Source organism: Schistocerca nitens, chromosome 11 (assembly GCF_023898315.1).
Source record: "Schistocerca nitens isolate TAMUIC-IGC-003100 chromosome 11, iqSchNite1.1, whole genome shotgun sequence".
Lineage (NCBI taxonomy): Eukaryota > Metazoa > Arthropoda > Insecta > Orthoptera > Acrididae > Schistocerca > Schistocerca nitens.
In genome coordinates this window covers 184,141,186-184,165,630 of record NC_064624.1, presented here as the reverse complement: position 1 = coordinate 184,165,630, position 24,445 = coordinate 184,141,186, and the positions used below count along the sequence as shown (strand labels likewise).

The 24,445-nt window shown below is 45.7% G+C and overlaps 1 protein-coding gene across 1 annotated transcript in view; it reads left to right on the top strand.

Annotated features, from left to right (window-relative positions):
- LOC126212759 (protein twist-like) overlaps nucleotides 1–24,445 on the top strand; it is a 281,543-nt gene that overhangs the window by 143,326 nt on the left and 113,772 nt on the right. Inside the window, exons 5-7 of the mRNA XM_049940166.1 lie at nucleotides 14,495–14,714; nucleotides 14,757–14,813; nucleotides 23,279–23,480. Coding sequence (XP_049796123.1) covers nucleotides 14,495–14,714; nucleotides 14,757–14,813; nucleotides 23,279–23,460 — 459 coding nt within the window. The 3' untranslated portion in view covers nucleotides 23,461–23,480. The remainder of the gene's footprint in view (nucleotides 1–14,494; nucleotides 14,715–14,756; nucleotides 14,814–23,278; nucleotides 23,481–24,445) is intronic.

Here is a 24,445-nt window from a genome sequence, read left to right as displayed (position 1 = left end):
TGGTGGAATGACTGCAACTGATCAGCTGTCGAACCCCCTCTGTCTAATAGGCGCTGCTCATGAATGGTTGTTTCATATTTGGGCTGGTTTAGTGACATCACTGAAGTCAAAGGGACTACGTCTGTGATGTAATATCCACAGTGAAGGTCTGTCTTCAGGAGTTCTGCAAACTGGGGTGATGCAAAAAAATTTTTGATGTGTGTAGAGATCACTACAGCAGTCGCGCTAGTGCATACGTCCGTTTCTGACATCTGCCCCCAGCTAGAATTGTCGCCAGTAGACAGAACGAAGTGTATGGACTAAAAATGGACTGGTGGACAGAGTTCTCGATCTGAAAGAGAAGAATAAGGAGAAGAAGGAAAACTGAAGACAGAGAGGGAAAGTAAACAGGATATTCTAGGTCACAGAAGAACCTCATTCTGTAAAAATGAATCTGCTCGTAGCTCTTCAGACAAAAATAAAAAAAAGAATGTGCCCAGAGTGTGGATATGATTTTGATGATGACTGGATACAGTACAGTAAATGTGAAAAAATGATGGGCTGGCATGTGGGCTCTGTGGATTATGAAGGGGTTGCATGTCATCTCTGTGACCGTTTCTGGAGAATTCCATGTACCAATACTTGTGTGACTCAATGCCCACTCCGATATGCCTGTGTAAGAGTACACAGTTAAAACATTTTCACCCTTGCCTCTATTTTATGTGGCTTAGGAATGAAAGTCTATTAATTTCAACTATAATGAATATGTAGGAGCTTAAGTGACAGGTTGGTGTATTAGCAGTTGCTGCTGTGGTCATCAGTCCAAAGACTCAGCTCTCCTGTGCACGCATTTCTGCAGCCTATGTCCACTAGGACCTGTTAACTGCACTGATCTTTTGGTCTTCTCAACAATTTTTCCTTCCGCTGCCAGCGGCCTTGGCGCTGTGGTAACACCGGTTCCCGCCAGATCACCGAAGTTAAGCGCTGTCGGGCTGGGCTAGCACTTGGATGGGTGACCATCCGATCTGCCGAGCGCTGTTGGCAAGCCGGGTGCACTCAGCCCTTGTGAGGCGAACTGAGGAGCTACATGAGTGAGAAGCAGCGGCTCCGGTCTCGTAAGCTGACATACGGCCAGGAGAGCGGTGTTCTGACCACATGCCCCCACGTATCTGCATCCAGTGACGCCTGTGGGCTGAGGATGACACGGCGGCCGGTCGGTGCCATTGGGCCTTCCAAGGGCTGTTCGGACGCAGTTTTTTTCACGTTCTTCCATCAACGAATTAGCCACTCCTTGATACATCAGCATGTGTCTACTTGTAACTCTTCCACTGCAATATTACGGACAGTGCTACATCTCTCCTCTCCAAATCCGATTCTCTATTATTATTCCCCAATCGGCAGATCATAAAGACTAGAGCGATTCAGTTTATCGATTTAGTCAAATAATGATCTACGTGTCCCTTTAGTAGCGAATTATGACTTTGAAAATAAGGTCTTTAAGGGGGAATGTAACGGAAAAGCGTAAACATTTATTTAAAAAATCATTACAGTCATATTTATTAATGTACAAATCTAAAATTTTGCATGTGTAAAGCAAAAGAGCTGTGTTGTAAGTGAAAAATACAATGAAATATGCAAGATTTACATTTTGCCAGAAGTTTGAATTTTTTATTTTTTATTGTCTTTTTTTATAAAGAGCCGTAACTCAAATTCTAATCATGCAATTAATCTGAAAATATTACTGTAGGGGCCTGAGAAGTTTACAAGACCACTGAACTGCAGTTATTAATTTATGGTGCAAATTATATCATTAACAGAGTTTTTAATTTTGCGCATCGAAAATGATTTTTTTTTCTACATACAATCATCTAAAAAACAGAATAATTGCAGGATCTCGTATTTTTTAGTTCCAGTGAGACAGCAACACGTTGCTAACAGTTCCTGAAAATTTTATAGCGTTAGCGCATATACTTTTTGAGAAAAGGCTTCTAATAACGTAAAAAATGTAAAACAGACAAAATGATGTTCAAAGATTTTCTTCTCATACTTGTACATGTAAAACGCTTAGCTCAATTTTAAAATCTTCCTTATCCTCCAGGTTTCTCTTCTCCCCTCTTTGAATATGCCTGGTCTGTATTTGCAGGTAAGACTGATCTGTTAGTTTTCTTGATCCTGGTCTCGTCGATGGTGTAAAATGCTGTTGTAAACACACCCAGCCTACATTCTCAGATAAGGACGTAGGGTCAGTTTTGCTTCGAGTGTTCAGAGACTCCTCTGGAACCCAAGCTGATATTACCCAAGATCCCTTCTACAACATTACAATGAACGATTAAAAGACGTCTATTATTTCTCATTAACTACGTAGTCTTACCATAACCTCCTGCTTGATGACAAAAAGAAACCTAGTGTGAATCGAATTCCGTCCGCGAAGTGAACTAAGTATTTTGTGTGCTGAATGTTTAAATTTGGTCGCCAGGACACTGGGCCAAAACGTGTATCCAAAGTAAATAAAGAGGGTTTCCTGCTATAACGATATTTTAGAGAAATTTAAGACCTAGATTTCACTGGACAGACGGTGTTTAGTTCTCAAATTCGCAGTGGCGCCGTTATAGCGTGACAGGCTGCAATCCATAGAGAGCAGATAAAATACACTCCTGGAAATTGAAATAAGAACACCGTGAATTCATTGTCCCAGGAAGGGGAAACTTTATTGACACATTCCTGGGGTCAGATAGATCACATGATCACACTGACAGAACCACAGGCACATAGACACAGACAACAGAGCATGCACAATGTCGGCACTAGTACAGTGTATATCCACCTTTCGCAGCAATGCAGGCTGCTATTCTCCCATGGAGACGATCGTAGAGACGCTGGATGTAGTCCTGTGGAACGGCTTGCCATGCCATTTCCACCTGGCGCCTCAGTTGGACCAGCGTTCGTGCTGGACGTGCAGACCGCGTGAGACGACGCTTCATCCGGTCCCAAACATGCTCAATGGGGGACAGATCCGGAGATCTTGCTGGCACGTTGGGTGGCACGGGATACATGCGGACGTGCATTGTCCTGTTGGAACAGCAAGTTCCCTTGCCGGTCTAGGAATGGTAGAACGATGGGTTCGATGACGGTTTGGATGTACCGTGCACTATTCAGTGCCCCCTCGACGATCACCAGTGGTGTACGGCCAGTGTAGGAGATCGCTCCCCACACCATGATGCCGGGTGTTGGCCCTGTGTGCCTCGGTCGTATGCAGTCCTGATTGTGGCGCTCACCTGCACGGCGCCAAACACGCATACGACCATCATTGGCACCAAGGCAGAAGCGACTCTCATCGCTGAAGACGACACGTCTCCATTCGTCCCTCCATTCACGCCTGTCGCGACACCACTGGAGGCGGGCTGCACGATGTTGGGGCGTGAGCGGAAGACTGCCTAACGGTGTGCGGGACCGTAGCCCAGCTTCATGGAGACGGTTGCGAATGGTCCTCGCCGATACCCCAGGAGCAACAGTGTCCCTAATTTGCTGGGAAGTGGCGGTGCGGTCCCCTACGGCACTGCGTAGGATCCTACGGTCTTGGCGTGCATCCGTGCGTCGCTGCGGTCCGGTCCCAGGTCGACGGGCACGTGCACCTTCCGCCGACCACTGGCGACAACATCGATGTACTGTGGAGACCTCACGCCCCACGTGTTGAGCAATTCGGCGGTACGTCCACCCGGCCTCCCGCATGCCCACTATACGCCCTCGCTCAAAGTCCGTCAACTGCACATACGGTTCACGTCCACGCTGTCGCGGCATGCTACCAGTGTTAAAGACTGCGATGGAGCTCCGTATGCCACGGCAAACTGGCTGACACTGACGGCGGCGGTGCACAAATGCTGCGCAGCTAGCGCCATTCGACGGCCAACACCGCGGTTCCTGGTGTGTCCGCTGTGCCGTGCGTGTGATCATTGCTTGTACAGCCCTCTCGCAGTGTCCGGAGCAAGTATGGTGGGTCTGACACACCGGTGTCAATGTGTTCTTTTTTCCATTTCCAGGAGTGTATGTGTCACAAATCTTTGAAAATGTGCTGCTGCAGTTCTCGTGTTATCTGCTGGGAGGCCAGAGTTCCTACATACATAAAGCAAAGAGTGCGGATATTTCTAATCGAAGTTATCCATCTGGCTCACTTCCTGATACCTGTAATCTTACAAGAAAAACGTACGCCAACTACTACAATATGAATTACTCTCTTGGTACGGCTTTTCAGTTTACTTACTCGGTAAATAGATGCTATATTACGCTTATTTCTGAAACTAAACACGTCATTGGCACCATATTTGTGCCATGTGGTCCGACTTGCTTACATCAACAGCAAAACTCTCTTGTATTGGTTTTCGTTCACCTAGAGGCTGCAAGTAAAATTTTAAAATAAAAGAAACAATCTATAATCTGATTAATGAAAGGAAAGAAATGTTGGCTTGCGTTATAACCTATTCTAACAGTCCAGTTAATTAGCGTATATACGTTATTTACAATCTCGCGAAACTTTTTCAACGCTCAAGGCTCTTTCTTCCTTAAAATCTCACAAGAAAACCCTTCATTGTGTCAATAATCTCACAGATCGTTTTCATTATTACTGTAGAAGGATACATCATATTTCCTTTCTCCATGCAAGAAGCAAGAACATTCGTAAGAGGAATAATCCAAATATCAGAGTTTCAACATACGAGGGGCGTTTGAAAAGTCCGTGCAAAGTCCGAGAGATGGCACCACCGGCGCGTATCGAGGTCATGTTTAGTTAGCAGCATCTTTGGAAAGAACGCACACCGAGTTTCAGCCATATTGGTCTATTTCTTTGTGTTTGGCATTCGTGTGAATCAAGGAAGTCGAGCGATTGTCAAAAAATGGATGAAAAACAATTTCGTGTGGTGATTAAACATTACTTTATGAAATGCAAAATGCCTCAGGAGACTAAAGAGAAGCTTAATAAACACTACGGTGACTCTGCACCTCAGATTAGAACAGTTTATAAGTGGTTTCAAAATTTTCGGAGTGGCCATACGGGCACGTAGGATTAAACATTTAACCGGTTGCACATTCTAGTCAAGAGCGTAGCTGCTCGTAAAATTATGTTGCTAAAACCCAATAGTCAGAATCTGCAGCAGCTGTGCTCGTGTCACAAGTAAAAAGGCTAGAGTGTTATATTTTTCTTTTGACAGGAGCACAGCTGCTTCAGATTCTATTGCTTTTTAGCAATGTAATTTTACGATTTAGCATCATTTATTGTGATGAAGACACCCACTGGCAGGGGCAGAAAAACCTAGGTCAATGTACCTTCCGTTTATGTGCAACTAGTTGGCTCCTTAATACTATGTTGAAACTAGTGTCCTGTTGCTGAATAACAGCCATGTTCAAAACTGAAAATATCAAAGAATAATTACCTTTTCATAATTGTATCTACGCTACTCACTTTAAAAAAAAAGTTCGCTGGCACACTTTAAGTTTTCTTACTTGCTCAAGGATGTCACTCTCATGGAAATTCCATATCCTCTCCATCCCAACAGATGATAATATTCTCGTCTGTCACACATCGTGTGTGTCTCTCTCTTTCCACCATTTGGAGTATGAAAGACGAAGTAAAAACCATTTTTGAGTACTACTTCTTCTTTCCCTAAACGGTTTACTTTCACCTACATCTACATGGATACTCTGCAAATCACATTTAAGTGCCTGGGAGAGGGTTCATCGAACCATCTTCACAATTCTCTATTATTCCAATCTCGTATAGTGCGCGGAAACAACGAACTCCTATATCTTTCCGTACGAGCTCTGATTCCCCTTATTTTTATCAAGGTGATCGTTCCTCCCTACGTGGGTCGGTGTCACCAAAATATTTTCGCATTCGGACAAGAAAGATGGTGATTGAAATTTCGTGAGAAGATTCCGTCGCAACGAAAAACGCCTTTCTTTTAATGATGTCCAGTCCAAATCCTGTATCATTTCAGTGACACTCTCTCGCATATTTCGCGATAATACAAAACGTGCTCCCCTTCTCAGAACATTTTCGATGTACTCCGTCAGTCCTATCTCATAAGGATCCCACACTGCGCAGCAGTATTCTAAAAGTGGACGGACAAGCGTAGTGTAGGCAGTCTCCTTAGTAGATCTGTTGCATTTTCTAAGTGTCCAGCCAATAAAACGCAGTCTTTGGTTAGCCTTCCCCATAACATGTTCTATGTGTTGCTTCCAATTTAAGTTGTTCCTACTTGTAATTCCTTGGTATTTAGTTGAATTTACGGCCTTTAGATTTGACTCATTTATCGTGTAACCGAAGTTTAACGAGTTCCTTTTAGCACTCACGTGGATAACCTCACACTTTTCGTTATTTAGGGTCAACTGCCACTTTTCGCACCATTCCGATACCTTTTCTAAATCATTTTGCAATTTGTTTTGATCTTCTGATGAATTTATTAGTCGAAAAACGGCAGCGTCCTTTGCAAACAACATAAGACGGCTGCTCAGATTGTCTCCCTAACCGTTTGTATAGATAAGGAACAGCAAAGGGCCTATAACACTTCCTTGGGGAACGCCAGAAATCACTTCTGTTTTACTCGATGACTTTCCGTCAGTTACTACGAACTGTGACCTCTCTGACAGGAAATCACAAATCCAGTCACATAACTGAGACGACATTCCATAAGCACGATATTTCACTACGAGCCGCTTGTGTGGTACAGTGTGAAAAGCCTTCCGGAAATCCAGAAATACAGAATCGATCTGAAATCCCTTGTCAATAGCACTCAACACTTCATGTGAATAAGGAGCTCGTTGTTTCACAGGTACGATGTTTTCTAAACCCATGTTGACTGTGTGTCAATAGACAGTTTTCTTCGAGGTAATTCATAATGTTCGATCACAATGTATGTTCAAAAATCTTGCTGAATATCAAAAATGGTTCAAATGGCTCTGAGCACTATGGGACTCAACTGCTGTGGTCATAAGTCCCCTAGAACTTAGAACTACTTAAACCTAACTAACCTAAGGACAGCACACAACACCCAGCCATCACGAGGCAGAGAAAATCCCTGACCCCGCCGGGAATCGAACCCGGGAACCCGGGCCTGGGAAGCGAGAACGCTACCGCACGACCACGAGATGCGGGCATGCTGAATATCGACATTAAAGATATGGACCTGTAATTTAGTGGATTACTCCTATTACCTTTCTTGAATATTGGTGTGACCTGTGGAACTTTCCAGTCTTTGGGTACGGATCTTTCGTCGAGCGAACGGTTTTATATGATTGTTAAGTATGGAGCTAATGCATCAGCATATTCCGAAAGGAACCTGATTGGTATACAGTCTGGACCAGAAGAGTTGCTTTTATTAAGTGATTTGAGTTGCTTCACTACTCCGAGGATATTTACTTCTACGTTACTCATGTTGGCAGCTGTTCTCGATTCGAATTCTGGAATATTTACTTCGTCTTCTTTTGTGAAGGCATTTCGGAAGGCTGTGTTTAGTAACTCTGCTTTGGCTGCACTGTCTTTGATAGTACCTCCATTGCTATCGTGCAGAGAAGGCACTGATTGTTTCTTGCCTCTAACATCCTTCACATACGACCAGAATCTCTTTGGATTTTCTGCCAGGTTTCGCGACAAAGTTTCGTTGTGGAAACTATTCTAAGCATCTAGCACTGACGTCAACGCAAAATTTCGAGCTTCTGTAAAAGATCAGCAATGTTGGGGATTTTCCGTCTGTTTAAATTTACCATGCTTGTTTCGTTGTTTCTGCAATAGTGTTCTAACCCGTTTTGTGTACCAAGGAGGATAAAAAAAATGCGGGCAAGGGAGGATCAGCTCCGCCGTTTGTTAATTTATTTGGTGCAAATCTCTCAATTGCTGCCGATACTACTTCTGTGAATTCAAGGAAATTAATTTGGAAGGAGTGGAATTTGCCCCCCCCCCCCCCCCACAGGAATTCGTCACTCAGTGACTTTTTGTGCCCGCATCTCGTGGTCGTGCGGTAGCGTTCTCGCTTCCCACGCCCGGGTTCCCGGGTTCGATTCCCGGCGGGGTCAGGGATTTTCTCTGCCTCGTGATGGCTGGGTGTTGTGTGATGTCCTTAGGTTAGTTAGGTTTAAGTAGTTCTAAGTTCTAGGGGACTGATGACCATAGATGTTAAGTTCCATAGTGCTCAGAGCCATTTGAACCATTTTGAATTTTTGTCCCCTTTTTTGAAGAGGTATATTTTTCCTTTTGTTTTTGTAGGATTTGGGGATTACAATATTTAATCTCACTACGACAACCCTGTCTTCACTAATGCGTGTATCCGTTTTGATGTTCGTTATTAACTCAGGATTAAAAATGGCTCTGAGCACTATGCGACTTAACTTCTGAGGTCATCAGTCGCCTAGAACTTAGAATTAATTAAACCTAACTAACCTAAGGACAGCACACACATCCATGCGCGAGGCAGGATTCGAACCTGCGACCGTAGCGGTCACTCGATTCCAGACTGTAGCGCCTAGAACCGCTCGGCCACTCCGGCCGGCATTAGCCAAGCGGTCTCAGGCGCTGCAGTCATGGACTGTACGGCTGGTCCCGGCGGAGGTTCGAGTCCTCCCTCGGGCATGGGTGTGTGTGTTTGTCCTTAGGATAATTTAGGTTAAGTAGTGTGTAAGCTTAGGGACTGATGACCTTAGCAGTTAAGTCCCATAAGATTTCACACACATTTGAACATTTGATTCTGCACAGTAATGGCAGCCGACGGGAAATGGCTCTTGAATGGGAACCGCAAACGTTTGATGACAAGGCGACAAGTCAACCGAATCGTCTACCGGAAAACACGTCTGGTGAGTCATACACGGTATTAGTGACAGTACGTGTGTCACATGATAGGAATGTCTTGCCTGGGCACCTACTTTGTACGACTGGTAAGTGAGTGAGATGTGCCTGTTTGACCGATGTACGTATTCGTATGAATGTAGTAAGTAGGCTGTTTAGGTTTTCTTATTGGTAACGCCACGTAGCGCTCTGAATGAAAATCACTGGCTGTGTTGTGTGCAGTCTGTGGCTAGTTTGCATTGTAGTCTGCCATTGTAGTGTTAGGCAGCTGGCTGTGAACAGCGCGTAGCGTTGCGCAGTTGGAGGTGAGCTGCCAGCAGTGGTGGATGTGGGGAGAGAGATGGCGGAGTTTTGAAATTTGTTAAGACTGGGTGTCATGAACTGCTATATATATTATGACTATTAAGGTAAATACATTGTTTGTTCTCTATCAAAATCTTTCATTTGCTAACTATGCCTATCAGTAGTTACTGTCTTCCGTAGTTTGAATCTTCTATTTAGCTGGCAGTAGTGGCGCTCGCTGTATTGCAGTAGTTCGAGTAACGACGATTTTTGTGAGGTAACTGATTTGTGCAAACGTATAGGTTAATGTTAGTCAGGGCCATTCTTTTGTAGGGATTTTTGAAAGTCAGATTGCGTTGCGCTAAAAATATTGTGTGTCAGTTTAAGGACAGTCATGTAAAATTTTTCTAAGGGGACGTTTCATAATGTGAATCAGATTACTCCAAAGAAAATTATGAAAACGTAATAGTAGGTCACATAAGCTCCAATAAATGAACGCAGCAGTTTCAGAATCACACACTTTCTCTGTGCTCTGTCTAAACATTTGTTTTTAACTTTTTTGAAGTTCCGTTCCCTTTTGGAAATCTTGACTCTTGAATGCCTTCGTTGTAACGTAGTTCACACCCGTTTATTTGTTGTTTTCATCTCTGCGAGCCATCTGTGTGGTAATAATAATAATAATAATAATAATAATAACGGCGGGTGGCGAGGGCCTCCCGTCGGGTAGACCGTTCGCCTGGTGCAAGTCTTTCGAGTTGACGCCACTTCGGCGACTTGCGCGTCGATGATGATGAAATGATGATGATGATTAGGACAACACCCATTCCCTCAGCGGAGAAAATCTCCGACCCAGCCGGGCATCGAACCCGGGCCCTTAGGATTGACATTCTGTCACGCTGGCGACTCAGCTACCGGGGGCGGACATCTGTGTGGTATCTCGCCTGCTCTCACTATTCATCACATGTACTTGCGACGGTAACGGAGTCTTACCGCGTGAGTCGTATTCTACACTCAAGAGCGAAAGAAACTGGTACACCTGCCTAACATCGTGCAGGCTTACGCGAGCACGTAGAAGTGCCGCAACACGACGTGGCATGGACTCGACTAATGTCTGAAGTAGTGCTGGAGGGAACTGACACCATGAATCTTACAGGGATGTACATAATTCCGTAAGAGTACGAGGGGGTGGAGGTCTCTTCTGAACAGCACGTTGCAAGGCATCCCAGATATGCTCAATAATGTTCATGTCTGGGGAGTTTGGTGGCCAGCGGAAAAGTTTAAACACAGACGAGTGTTTGTGGAGCCACTCTGTAGCAATTCTGGACGTGTGGGGTATCGCATTGTCCTGCTGGAATTGCCCAAATCTATCAGAATGCACAGTGGACATGAATGGTTGCAGGTGATCAGACACGATGCTTGCATACGTCTCACCTGTCAGTCTTATCTCATTTGCTTTCGACGGTAATGTATTCTTACCACATGGCTTATATTCTCTAAGTAGCGAGTAGTGTGACAACTGCCAAGACTACAGAACTAAACTGTACACTGTCCGAACAGGCCATGAACGTTCAACGGTACCTACCGGCCACCATGTCATCCCCAGCCCACAGACGTCACTGGATGCTGGTACGAAGGGTCATGTGGTCAGCACACCGCTCTCCTGGCCGTACGTCAGTTTACGAGACTGGAGCCTCTACTTCTCACTCAAGCAGCTCATCAGTTTGCCTCACAAGATTGATTGCACCCCGCTTGCCAACAGCGCCCGGCAGACCGGATAGACACCCATCCAAGTGCTAGCCCCGCCCGACAGCGCTTATCTTTGTCCTGCTGGGCTGGCACTTGGATGGGTGAGCATCCAGTCTGCCAAGCGCGAGAGAGTTTCGAACACGGCTGACCATCACCAATTACCCACGACGGCACTGCTATTTTGACTGCTCTTTATTTCACTTCTTGTTGTTGGAACGGTCACTGTTTCTATTTTGCTTTTTTTTCTGTTCAGTGCACCTTCTTCCTGTTTTCATCCTTGATCTGTGTTTTTGACGGACTATATGCTGGGCCATCTTACCTCTGAATCTGAGGGGAATGCGATGGTGTGGCGGTAAAGCAGCCCTTGCAGAGGGCCACCCTCAGAATGATTGTTCAGTATGCTGTTCTTCTTCTTCTTCTTCTTCTTCTCCTTCTTCTTCTACATGATCAGGTCCAGTGGACCGCACGCTGCTACGTTTCCTCCTCCATTGTATTCTGTCCATTGCTGCTACCCGCCATTCATCCACATCTATTAACACTTGGTTTAAATCTTCATGGAGACCATCCCTCCAACACTTCTTCGGTCTCCCTGGGGGTCTCTTTCCTGTAGGTGTGAAACCCAAGAGCTTCCGTGGCCATCTGTGATCTTCCATTCACATGGCCAGCCCACTGGATTCATTTGGCTTTGACAGTTCCTGCTATGTTGGGATGCTGGTATAGTTCCTCATGCTCCTCACCTTGTGTCTGATCCTCCATTCCCTTGTGTCCAAAGATCTTCGGAAGCACTTTCCTCTCAAACATGCGGAGCTTATGTAAGTTCTGTTTCCAGATACTCCATGTTTCACATAGAGCAACAGGCTCGATCAGAGTTTTGTATAGTCGAATCTTGAACTGTCTGGAGAGATATATGGACCGAAGCAATTGTGCTAGGCCGTGGTAAGATCGGTTTCCTGCTTGAATTCTGGCATTGATCTCTGCTTCACATGATGAGTTCTCAGTGAAAAGTGCCCCTAGGTATTTGAATTCGTGCATTCTCTTGTAGGACTGGCCTCCCACCTGCAGTGATTGCAGATGATCAGCGGCCTGACCTTGACCACGCGTCATAACGAGGTACTCTTTCCTGGCTTCGTTTATGTTTAGCCCAAATTTGCTGACAGCCTCCTTTAGTACTCTCGTCATTTGCTCCAACTTCTCTTCAGACGTAGAGAGTAAACAGATGTCGTCTGCATTGGCTAAGTACGCCAGTCTCTTTCCTTCGATTTCAATCCCTTATTTCTCTTGGAAAGTCTCGCGCACGATCTTCTCGAAGGCAAAGTTGAGCTTGTTTGAGTCCTGTCACAATTTCAAATTCCTCATCTTCACCTTTGCACGTGTTTCGCTCAGACAGATTGATAAGTTTCTCTGCCGTGCCAAACTCCCTTCAACAGCTGAGCAGGCTCTTGCGATGTATAGAATCACAGGCCTTCTTAAAATCAACAAATAAAATATGCAAATCTTTACCATATTCACCCAGCGTCTCAGTGAGCTGCCGGAGATTGAAGATGTGATCTACAGTTGACCGCCCTGGCCGGAAACCTCCCTGGTACTCCGCAATCACCGATTCTGCCACTGGCTGAATTCTAAGTATGACGTAATACTGTTCCTGGAGAAGATATTGAAGAGGCACTACGTGTATAGAGGGTGGTCCATTGATCGTGACCGGGCCAAATATCTCACGAAATAAGCATCAAACGAAAAAACTACAAAGAACGAAGTCAAGCTTGAAGAGGGGAAACCAGATGGCGCTATGGTTGGCCCGCTAGATGGCGCTGCCATAGGTCAAACGGATATCAACTGCCGTTTTTTAAATAGGAACCCCCATTTTTATTACATATACCTGTAGTACGTAAAGAAATATGAATGTTTTAGATGGACCACTTTTTCCGCTTTGTGATAGATGGCGCTGTAATAGTCACAAACGTATAAGTACGTGGTATCACGTAACATTCCGCCAGTGCGAACGGTATTTGCTTCGTGATACATTACCCGTGTTAAAATGGACGGTTTACCAACTGCGGAAAAAGTTGATATCGTGTTGATGTATGGCTGTTGTGATCAAAATGCCCAACGGGCGTGTGCTATGTATGCTGCTCGGTATCCTGGACGACATCGTCCAAGTCTCCGGACCGTTCGCCGGATAGTTACGTTATTTAAGGAAACAGGGAGTGTTCAGCAACATGTGAAACGTCAACGACGACCTGCAACAAATGATGAGGCCCAAGTAGGTGCTTTAGCTGCTGTCGCGGCTAATCCGCACATCAGTAGCAGACAAATTGCCGAGGATCGGGAATCTCAAAAACGTCGGTGTTGAGAATGCTACATCAACATCGATTGTACTCGTACCATATTTCTATGCACCAGAAATTGCAGGGCGACGACTTTGAACGTCGTGTACACTTCTGCCACTGGGCACAAGAGAAATTACGGGACGATGACAGATTTTTTGCACGCGTTCTATTTAGCGACGAAGCGTCATTCACCAACAGCGGTAACGTAAACCGGCATAATATGCACTATTGAGCAACGGAAAATCCACGATGGCTGAGACAAGTGGAACATCAGCGACCTTGGGGGGCTAATGTATGGTGCGGCATTATGGGAGGAAGGATAATTGGCCCCCATTTTATCGATGGCAATCTAAATGGTGCAATGTATGCTGATTTCCTACGTAATGTTCTAGCGATGTTACTACAAGATGTTTCACTTCATGACAGAATGGCGATACTTCCAACATGACGGATGTCCGGCACATAGCTCGAGTGCGGTTGAAGCGGTATTGAATAGGATATTTCATGACAGGTGAATTGGTCGCCCGCACGTTCACCGGATCTGACATCCCCGGATTTCTTTCTGTGGGGAAAGTTGGAGAATATTTGCTATCGTGATCCACCGACAACGCCTGACAACATGCGTCAGCGCATTGTCAATGTATGTGCGAACATTACGGAAGGCGAACTACTCGCTGTTGAGAGGAATGTCGTTACACGTATTGCCAAACGCACTGAGATTGACGGACATCATGTTGAGCATTTATTGCATTAATATGATATTTACAGGTAATTATAATGTAACAGCATGCGTTCTCAGAAATGATAAGTTCACAAAGGTACATGTATCACATTGGAACAACCGAAATACAATCTTCAAACGTACCTACGTTTTGTATTTTAATTTAAAAAACCTACTGTTACCAGTTGTTCGTCTAAACTTGTGACTATCACAGCTCCATCTATCACAAAGTAGTGGTCCAACTAAAACATTGGTATTTCTTTACGTACTGCACGAATATGTAATAAAAAATGGCGGTTCCTATTTTAAAAAACGCAGTTGATATGCGTTCGACCTATGGCAGTGCCATCTAGTGGGCCAACAATAGCGCCATCTGGTTTCCCCCTTCAAGCTAGACGAGTTTCGTTCTTTGTAGTTTTATCGTTTGATGCTTATTTCGTGAGATATTTGCCCCGGTCGCGATCAATGGACCACCCTGAACATGCTCACGTCTTCAAAAGCTGTTGCAAAATTGTGCTAAAACGGAGGAGCCAGGGGAGTCCCTCCCTTTACAGAACACCGGTACGGATACGAGATGCTTCTGAAATGTCTTCTACGTGTATTTTTTTGCAGGAGCTGCAGCAGCAGCGAGTGATGGCGAACGTGCGCGAGCGCCAGCGCACGCAGAGCCTGAACGAGGCGTTCGCGGCCCTGCGCAAGATCATCCCCACGCTGCCGTCGGACAAGCTGAGCAAGATCCAGACGCTCAAGCTGGCCGCCAGGTACATCGACTTCCTGTACCAGGTGCTGCAGCAGGCCGAGCACGACAGCGCCGGCGGGGGCGGCGGCGGGGGCGGCAGCGGGGGCGGCGTCGGCGGCGTCGGCGGGGGCGGGCCGGGGCTCGCCTGCCACCACGACGGCCCGCAGCTCTGCGACCCGGCCGTGGATAGCGGTGAGTACTCTCCGCCACGCACCGCAACGGCACAGCCCGTCCGCCCCTTGGGCGACAGCCCCTTGTAATCCGCCGCCCCACACGTCATACCTTTCACATCGGGGCCCACGAGACATACGGGCTCCGCAACGACCTAGTTGCCACGCCCAACATACACTACTGGCCATTAAAATTGCTACATCACGAAGATGACGTGCTACAGACGCGACATTTAACCGACAGCAAGAAGATGCATCATGATGGTCGCATCCGTGTTTGGCGACATCGCGGTGAACGCACATTGGAAGCGTGTATTCGTCATCGCCATACTGGCGTATCACCTGGCGTGATGGTATGGGGAGCCATTGGTTACACGTCTCGGTCACCTCTTGTTCGCATTGACGGCACTTTGAACAGCGGACGTTACATTTCAGATGTGTTACGACCCGTGGCTCTACCCTTCATTCGATCCCTGCGAAACCCTACATTTCAGCAGGATAATGCACGACCGCATGTTGCAGGTCCTGTACGGGCCTTTCTGGATACAGAAAATGTTCGACTGCTGCCCTGGCCAGCACATTCTCCAGATCTCTCATCAACTGAAAGCGTCTGGTCAATGGTGGCCGATCAACTGGCTCGTCACAATACGCCAGTCACTACTCTTGATGAACTGTGGTATCGTGTTGAAGCTGCATGGGCAGCTGTACCTGTACACGCCACCAAAGCTCTGTTTGACCCAATGCCCAGGCGTATCGAGGCCGTTATTGCGGCCAGAGGTGGTTGTTCTGGGTACTGATTTCTCAGGATCTATGCGCCCAAATTGCGTGAAAATGTAATCACATGTCAGTTCTAGTATAATATATTTGTCCAATGAATACCCATTTATCATATGCATTTCTGCTTCGTGTAGCAATTTTAATGGCCCGGTGTATATATACAGGGTGTTACTAAAAGGTACGGCCAAACTTTCAGGAAGCATTCCTCACACACAAATAAAGAAAAGATGTTATGTGGACATGTGTCCGGAAACGCTTAATTTCCATGTTAGAGCTCATTTTAGTTTCGTTCTTGCGCCTACGCTCAATGGAGCACGTTATCACGGTTTCATACGGGATACTCTACCTGTGCTGCTAGAACATGTGCCTTTACAAGTACGACACAACATGTGGTTCATGCACGATGGAGCTCCTGCACATTTCAGTCGAAGTGTTCGTACGCTTCTCGACAACAGATTCGGTAACCGACTGATTGGTAGAGGCGGACCAATTCCGTGGCCTCCACGCTCTCCTGACCTCAGTCCTCTTGACTTTCATTTATGGGGGCATTTGAAAGCTCTTGTCTACGCAACCCCGGTACCAAATGTAAAGACTCTTCGTGCTCGTATTATGGACGGCTGTGAAACAATACGCCATTCTTGAGGGCTGCATTCGCGCATCAGGGATTCCATGCGACGGAGGGTGGATGCATGTATCCTCGCTAACGGAGGCCATTTTGAACATTTCCTGTAACAAAGTGAAGTCACGCTGGTACGTTCTGTTGTTGTGTGTTTCCATTCCATGACTAATGCGATTCGAAGAGAAGTAATAAAATGAGCTCTAACATGGAAAGTAAGTGTTTCCGGACACATGTCCACATAACATATTTTCTTTTTTTGCGTGTGAGGAATGTTTCCTGAAAGTTTGGCCGTACCTTTTTGTAACTATATATATACAGGGTGAGTCACCTAACGTTACCGCTGGATATATTTCGTAAACCACTTCAAATACTGACGAATCGATTCCACAGACCGAACGTGAGGAGAGGGGCTAGTGTAATTGTTTAATACAAACCATTAAAAATGCACGGAAGTATGTTTTTTAACACAAATCTACGTTTTTTTTAATGGAACCACGTTAGTTTTGTTAGCACATCTGAACATATAAACAAATACGTAATCAGTGCCATTTGTTGCATTGTAAAATGTTAATTACATGCGGAGATATTGTAACGTACAGTTGACGCTTGAGTACCACTCCTCCGCTGTTCGATCGTGTGTATCGGAGAGCACCGAATTACGTAGGGACCCAAAGGGAACGGTGATGGACCTTAGGTACAGAAGAGACTGGAACAGCACATTATATATATATATATATATATATATATATATATATATATATATATATATATATATTGACCTGTACCTAATGTCATATTGGAAAGAAAGAAGTTTTTTGGAGGTTAACTGTCGCCGTAAGGTGTTGTGGACGGTGCACCTTCCTGATATTCATCTCGATGTTCTAGTCAACGTATAAACGTGCTAATTATTTTGTCTTTACGTGGGCTGTGCCTGACTTGATGTTATAAGTGTTTGATAACCAATCTTTTAACGCGCCTACGCGCACATTTAAATTTATGGGAAAACTTAGTGTGTTTCCCTGCCTATTGAACTCTAAGTATTGTGCAAAAAACTAAATCATGTGTTTGTTATTGTTCTAGTGCTATTATCTGTCGAGTGTAACACGCGACATTTTCTTGCTGTTTCATCAAGTGTTACAATAAATGCAAATTGCAGTGAACCTATGAGCTATTTCAGTTGTTCCCCTGATTTCCTATCTCCGCATTTGTTAATCTAAACTCATAGTATTTAATTGTTCAAATATTGGATGGAGGTGCGTGCGTTCCACTACAGTTCTTCCCGAGTCAGCGTTTACAACGAACATCATCTGCAAATGCTATCCGTCCGCTCAAGTTACCGCTGTAGTGTAACTTCTGTACTATGGACTCCAGTGTATAATGACCCTGTCGGTATTCCCTCCAGGCCCGCTATGTTAGGTAGCAGTCTCTCCTTACTTTTCAAACCAACATTCCGTAGAAACAATCTCATTAAATAATTCCCCCAGGGATATTATGATGACTGGTTCAAGTGAGAATATCGATTTCTTAGGGGTCACAAATTATAATTTCTTCTAACACTCAGTAAACACTAGCACTTTTGATAACATTCAGTATTTCAGTCTACATGCCACGGTTTGCTACCGATTACTTCCACGACTTAAGGAACGGCCGATCGCTGCACGGACACGCTATAAAAGCATTAAGACGGCTGCCGAGCAGTGCCGAATATTCAAGCTCGCATCAAGATAGTAACTGTTCTCGAAAGAACGGATACCATTGATGACCGTCCAGCATCCTAGAATAAATGATAATTAATTGAAACCCTCAGCTGCCGACAGGTGTTGTTGATATACCTCGATGGGGACAGCTGAAAATATGTGCCCTAACCGGGACACGAATCCAGGACCTCCAGCTTACATGACAGACGCTCTGTCCACCTTTCTTTTTTTCTTCTTCTTCTTTTTTTTTTTTTTTTGATCGATGTGTTTGATCGTTGCGGACGTCACGTGACATCCGGTCAAGTTCGTTTTGTTGACCCTTCCACTCATTTTTTATTACAGAGGCCAACCAGCTCTCTAACCGAACACGCTGAGCTACCGTGCCGGCAGCCCAACTGAGCCACCGAGGACACAGATCAATAGCGCGGCTGCAGGAACTTATCCCTTGCATGCTTTCCATGAGACCCACATTCCCAACTGTCCACAACCTACATACGTAATGTATATGATACTGCGCAAAGAGTTTGACAGAGCACTGAAAGACCTGAGTCGGAACAAGGCCCCGGCAGTAGACAACATTCCATTGGAACTACTGACGACCTTGGGGGAGCCAACCCCGACAAAACTCTACCATCTGGTGAACAAGATGTATGAGACAGGCGAAATACCCTCAGACTCAAGAAGAATATAATAATTACAATCCCAAAGAAAGCAGGTGTTAACAGGTGTGAAAATTACCAAACTATCAGTTTAATAAGTCACAGCTGCAAAATATTAACGCGAATTCTTTACAGACGAATGGAAAAACTGGTAGAAGCCGACCTCGGGGAAGATCAGTTTGGATTCCGTAGAAATGTTGGAACACGTGAGGCAATACTGATCTTACAACTTATCTTAGAAGAAAGATTAAGGAAAGGCAAACTTACGTTTGTAGCATTTGTAGACTTAGAGAAAGCTTTTGACACTGTTGACTGGAATACTTTCTTCCAAATTCTGAAGGTGGCAGGGGCAAAATACAGGGAGAGCGAAAGGCTATTTACAATTTGTACAGAAATCAGATAGCAGTTATAAGAGTCGAGGGGCATGAAAGGGAAGCAGTGGTTGGGAAAGGAGTGAGACAGGGTTGTAGCCTCTCCCTGTACGCCCCTGGTAGCTGAGTGGTCAGGGCGACGGAATGTCCTACCTAACAGTGCGGGTTCGATTCCCGGCTGGGTCGGAGATTTTCTCCGTTCAGGGACTGGGTATCGTGTTCTCCTTATCATCGTCGTTTCATCCTCATCGACACGCAAGTCGCCAAAGTGGCGTCGACTCAAAAGACTTGCACCAGGCGAACGGTTTACCCGACGGGAGGCCCTAGCCACACGACATTATTATTATAGCCTATCCCTGATGTTATTCAATCTGTATATTGAGCAAGCAGTAAAGGAAACAAAAGAAAAATTCGGAGTAGGAATTAAAATCCATGGAGAAGAAATAAAAACTTTGAGGTTTGCCGATGACATTGTAATTCTGTCAGAGACGGCAAAGGGGTTGGAAGAGCAGTTGAACGGAATGGATAATGTCTTGAAAGGAGGATATAAGATTAACATCAACAAAATTAAAACGAGGATAATGGAATGTAGTCGAATTAAGTCGGGTGATGCTGAGGGAATTGGATTAGGAAATGAGACACTTAAAGTAGTAAAGGAGTTTTGCTATTTGGGGAGCAAAATAACTGATGATGGTCGAAGTAGAGAGGATATAAAATGTAGACTGGCAATGGCAAGGAAAGCGTTTCTGAAGAAGAGAAATTTGTTAACATCGAGTATAGATTTAAGTGTCAGGAAGTCGTTTCTGAAAGTATTTGTATGGAGTGTAGCCATGTATGGAAGTGAAACATGGACGATAAATAGTTTTGACAAGAAGAGAACAGAGGTGTTGGAGGGCAGTGTGGAGGGTAGGAATCGTAGAGGGAGACCAAGAGATGAATACACTAAGCAGATTCAGAAGGATGTAGGTTGCAGTAGGTACTGGGAGATGAAGAAGCTTGCACAGGATAGAGTAGCATGGAGAGCTGCATCAAACCAGTCTCTAGACTGAAGACCACAACAAGAGCATCAGTATGACAATGCACGCTTTTTATCAGACAGCAGCGTCTGCGAGGCAATGTTCTGTGGACAATGACACTCCTGAAATGGCCCAGACTGCCCAGAGCCCCAACATGAACGAAGTGAAACACCTTTAGGATGAGTTAGAAAGTCGACTTCGCTCTAGACCTCTGCATCCAACATCATTGTTTTCTCTCGTATCGCCTCTTGAAAAAGAATGAATCGACAGACATTTGGACACTTCACTGAACGTGATCCCAGCAGAATTCAAGGCGTCAGTTTAAAAGGCGGTCGGCGGACACACCACATATAAATGTCATCTAATATGTGTTCAAAATGGTTCAAATGGCTCTAAGCACCATGGGACTTAACATCTGAGGTCATCAGTCCCCTCGACTTAGAACTACTTAAACCTAACTAACCTAAGGACATCACACACATCCATGCCCCAGGCAGGATTCGGACCTGAGTCCGTAGCAGAAGGGCGGGTCTACACTGAAGCGCCTAGAACCGCTCGGTCACAGCGGCCGGAAACTAACATGTGTCCCACTACATCTGATCAGATAATGTACTTCTTGTTTGCGAAGTTTCTAATTTCACCCACCCAACAATTCATTTTCGACGGCACATGCAGGAAACTATGCCCCAAAGACAGGAGGCATGCCAAGGTGGGTTTTTCTATTTAATATGTCACAGAACTGTTGTCCCAACACCGGCGAGTTTTCTCTGGATACAGGATGTTTCCACACCCTGTCCTATAATTCGTTCTCTACAGGATGTCTCGGAAATGAGGCTCCAACATAGTAACACAGTAGACCCAATAGCGCCAAATACACATTGGCTCGAAAGTTCCCGACAACTGCTGCCTGACAATTCCTTATGACTAGGAATCAGTTGCAGGATCACTGCACCCAGCCGACGAAGTTGCTGCTACAGGCTGCCTAACAAGTTGTGACCCATGAGTGGCAGCCCGCATCTCGTGGTCGTGCGGTAGCGTTCTCGCTTCACACGCCCGGGTTCCCGGGTTCGATTCCCGGCGGGGTCAGGGATTTTCTCTGCCTCGTGATGGCTGGGTGTTGTGTGCTGTCCTTAGGTTAGTTAGGTTTAAGTAGTTCTAAGTTCTAGGGGACTTATGACCACAGCAGTTGAGTCCCATAGTGCTCAGAGCCATTTGAACCATTTGAACCATGAGTGGCGAGTTGTCATTATTCTTGCTGCACATAGAGGACAGTCTATGAATTAAAAAAGGAATAGTGCTCCGTAGGCTGTCGCACAAGTGTGGTCCCAAAAGTGCCAATTACACTCTGTCTCAAAAGTTCCTAACTACATCCTGTACAGTATTTCTAGGAAGTGTTGATCATTTGTAAAATGACTACAGCCAGGGTCCCTAACAAGTTGTGACCTGTGTGTGGCATCTTGTCAACGCCCTTGGTGAACACAAAGCATAGCCAGTGCGTTAAAAAAAAAGAATAGTCCCAAAATTTCCAAATACACCCTGCCTCGATGGGCCCTAACTACACACTACCTAAAAAATTCTTCTCTACAGGGTGTGTAGGAAGTATTGCTCATTCATAAGATGTCTACACCCTGACCAGATAGTTTGCTGCTATAGACAGGCACTTCAGTCTGGAACAGCGCTGCTGCTACGGTCGCAGGTTCGAATCCTGCCTCAGGCATGGATGTGTGTGATGTCCTTAGGTTAGTTAGGTTTAAGTAGTTCTAAGTTCTAGGGGACTCGTGACCTCAGATGTGTAGTCTCATAGTGCTTAGAGCCTTCTTGTCTTTTCTATAGCCAGTCTAACAAATCGTGACCTGTTCTGGATGTCAACATTCGTATTCCATCAAAAGCAGAGACAGCTCATTAAAAACAAATAAAATAAAATAAAGTAAAATAAAAAAGTATTCCACAGCGCGACACAGAAGTATGGTCCCAAAAGTGACAATTACACTGTGTCTCGAAAGTTCCTAACTACACCCTGCCTCACAATTCCTACTCTACAGTACTTCTAGGAAGTACAAAAAAAAAAAATGGTTCAAATGGCTCTGAGCACTATGGGACTGGAGGTCATAAGTCCCCTAGAACTTAGAACTACTTAAACCTAACTAACCTAAGGACATCGCACACATCCATGCCAGAGGCAGGATTCGAAACTGTGACCTTAGCAGTAGCGCAGTACCGGATTGAAGCGCCTAGAACAGCTCGGCCACCGCGGCCGGCTGTAGGAAGTACAGATCATCTGTAGCCGGCCGGTGTGGCCGTGCGGTCTAGGCGCTTCAGTCTGGAACCGCGTGACCGCTCCGGTCGCAGGTTCGAATCCTGCCTCGGGCATGGATGTGTGTGATGTCCTTAGGTTAGTTAGGTTTAATTAGTTCTAAGTTCTAGGCGACTGATGACCTCAGAAGTTAAGTCGCATAGTGCTCAGAGCCATTTACAGATCATCTGTAAAATGAGTACACCCTGCGGTTGGCTTTTACATGGTCCCTAAGAAGTTCTGACCTATGTGTGGTAGCACATCAACAATCGTGTTGAAGACAAAGCATAGTAAATACACTTAAAAAAAAAAAAAGAAAGTAAGTGTACCTCGCAGCTCGGTACCAAAGAATAGTCCCAAAGTGCCAAATACATCCCGTCTCAAAGGGGCCTAACTACACCCTGCTTAAAAAATTCTCCACTACAGGGTGTGTAGGAAGTATTGCTCATTTATGATGAAAATGGTTCAAATGGCTCTAAGCACTATGGGACTTAACATCTGAGGTCATCAGTCCCCCACAACTTAGAACTACTTAAACATAACTAACCTAAGGACATCACACACATCCATGCTAGAGGCAGGATTCGAAGCTGTGACCGTAGCAGTTGTGCGGTTCCGGACTGAAGCGTCTAGAGCCGCTCGTCCGCTGCGGCCGGCGCTCATTTATGAGACGACTACACTGAGACCAGATATGTTGCTGCAAAATTCTGTCTAACAAATTGTGACCTATTTCTGGATGTCAACATTCGTGTTGCACGCAAAGCAGAGACTGCTTATTAAAAAATAAAAATAAAAATAAATTAAAAAAGCTTTACTCTACAGTACGATCCATAAGTATAGTACCAAAAGTGCAAACTACACCCTGTCTCGAAAGTTCCTAATTACAGCCTATATAACAATTGCTACTCTACAGTGTGTCTAGGAAGTAGTTGGTCATTAGTGATACGACTACACCCTGCCCACAAAGTCTGCTGCTTACAGGCTGCCCAACAAGCGGCGCCCGCTGGCTGGAGGTGTGTCAACATGTTGTGTTTTGTGCCGCTGTCGGTGCACAGGGGGCGCTGGCGGCGGCAGCTCGGGCAGCAGCAGCGGCGGCGGCGGCAGCGGGGCGTGTTCTCCCGGCGCGCGGCTGGCGCTCATGTCGGCCGGCTCGCCCTGCTCCTACATGGCGCACGAGCGGCTCAGCTACGCGTTCAGTGTCTGGCGGATGGAGGGCGACTGGTCGCAGCACGTGTAGCGCCGCCCCAGGCCAGCCAGGTGGGTGCCGCGCCGCGCGTCCCCACTAGAGATGGGGGATCCACTCCTGAACTGATTCATAGAGTTGAATCTTTCAAAGGAGTGAACAATCAGTGATTCAGAAAAAGAACGGTAGCTCCAAACGTTTCCCCACAGCAGAGAGCAGAGAGAAGAGAGAGAGAGAGAGAGAGAGAGAGAGAGAGAGAGAGAGAGAGAGAGAAGAGAGAGAGACGGAGCATATCAGCGGGGCCTCTGCTGGTCAGAGCACACTGCACGCCACACAACACAGCCAGCGCCGGCCTCTGCCCTGCTTCTGCCTTGGCTGCCTGCATTGTGCAGTGCCCCATTGGATTTTGTGTTTCACATATGCCGTGCCATCTCTGTGCTTCCTCTGTCGCGTGCAGTGTCTGGAGCAGCTTAACTTAGCACCACACTACGCCGGCGATCGTTTCAGTCGCACGTCCTGCCCTCTGGGCAGTTGATGCGAGCAACAGGACAGAGAGCCTCCTAGCGGATAACATAAGAACTACTTGCAACAACCTGCTCGCAAGAGAATGGACGATTTGTCTCGGAGCGGGTGAGTGGTGGCCGCTCACCGCTCCCCCCACCCTCGGAACTCGCCCGCTCAACGCTCATCCCACCGTCTCGACTCTAGCCAGAGCGTTGAGCAAAGCAACTCAGGTGTCACTCTGGTCTCTGCGGTCTTAGCTCACGCAGCAATACAGCTCGTGGCTCGACCTGCTTGACTCAGCGCCTCTGCATCGGAGTTCGTCTATTCTGGATATTGTTCTTCATAGTAATACCGCTATGTATATTACGTTATTATGTTATGTATACATCATTTGATTTTATTTTATTTTTATTTGTTTAAACTGATCAGATTAGGTTCCTGACGACTCCTCTTACTATAGGATTTTTATTACAGACACTCGAATTTACGCTTTAATTACGAGCGAACCGATAAACGTATCGCAAAATGTGATACA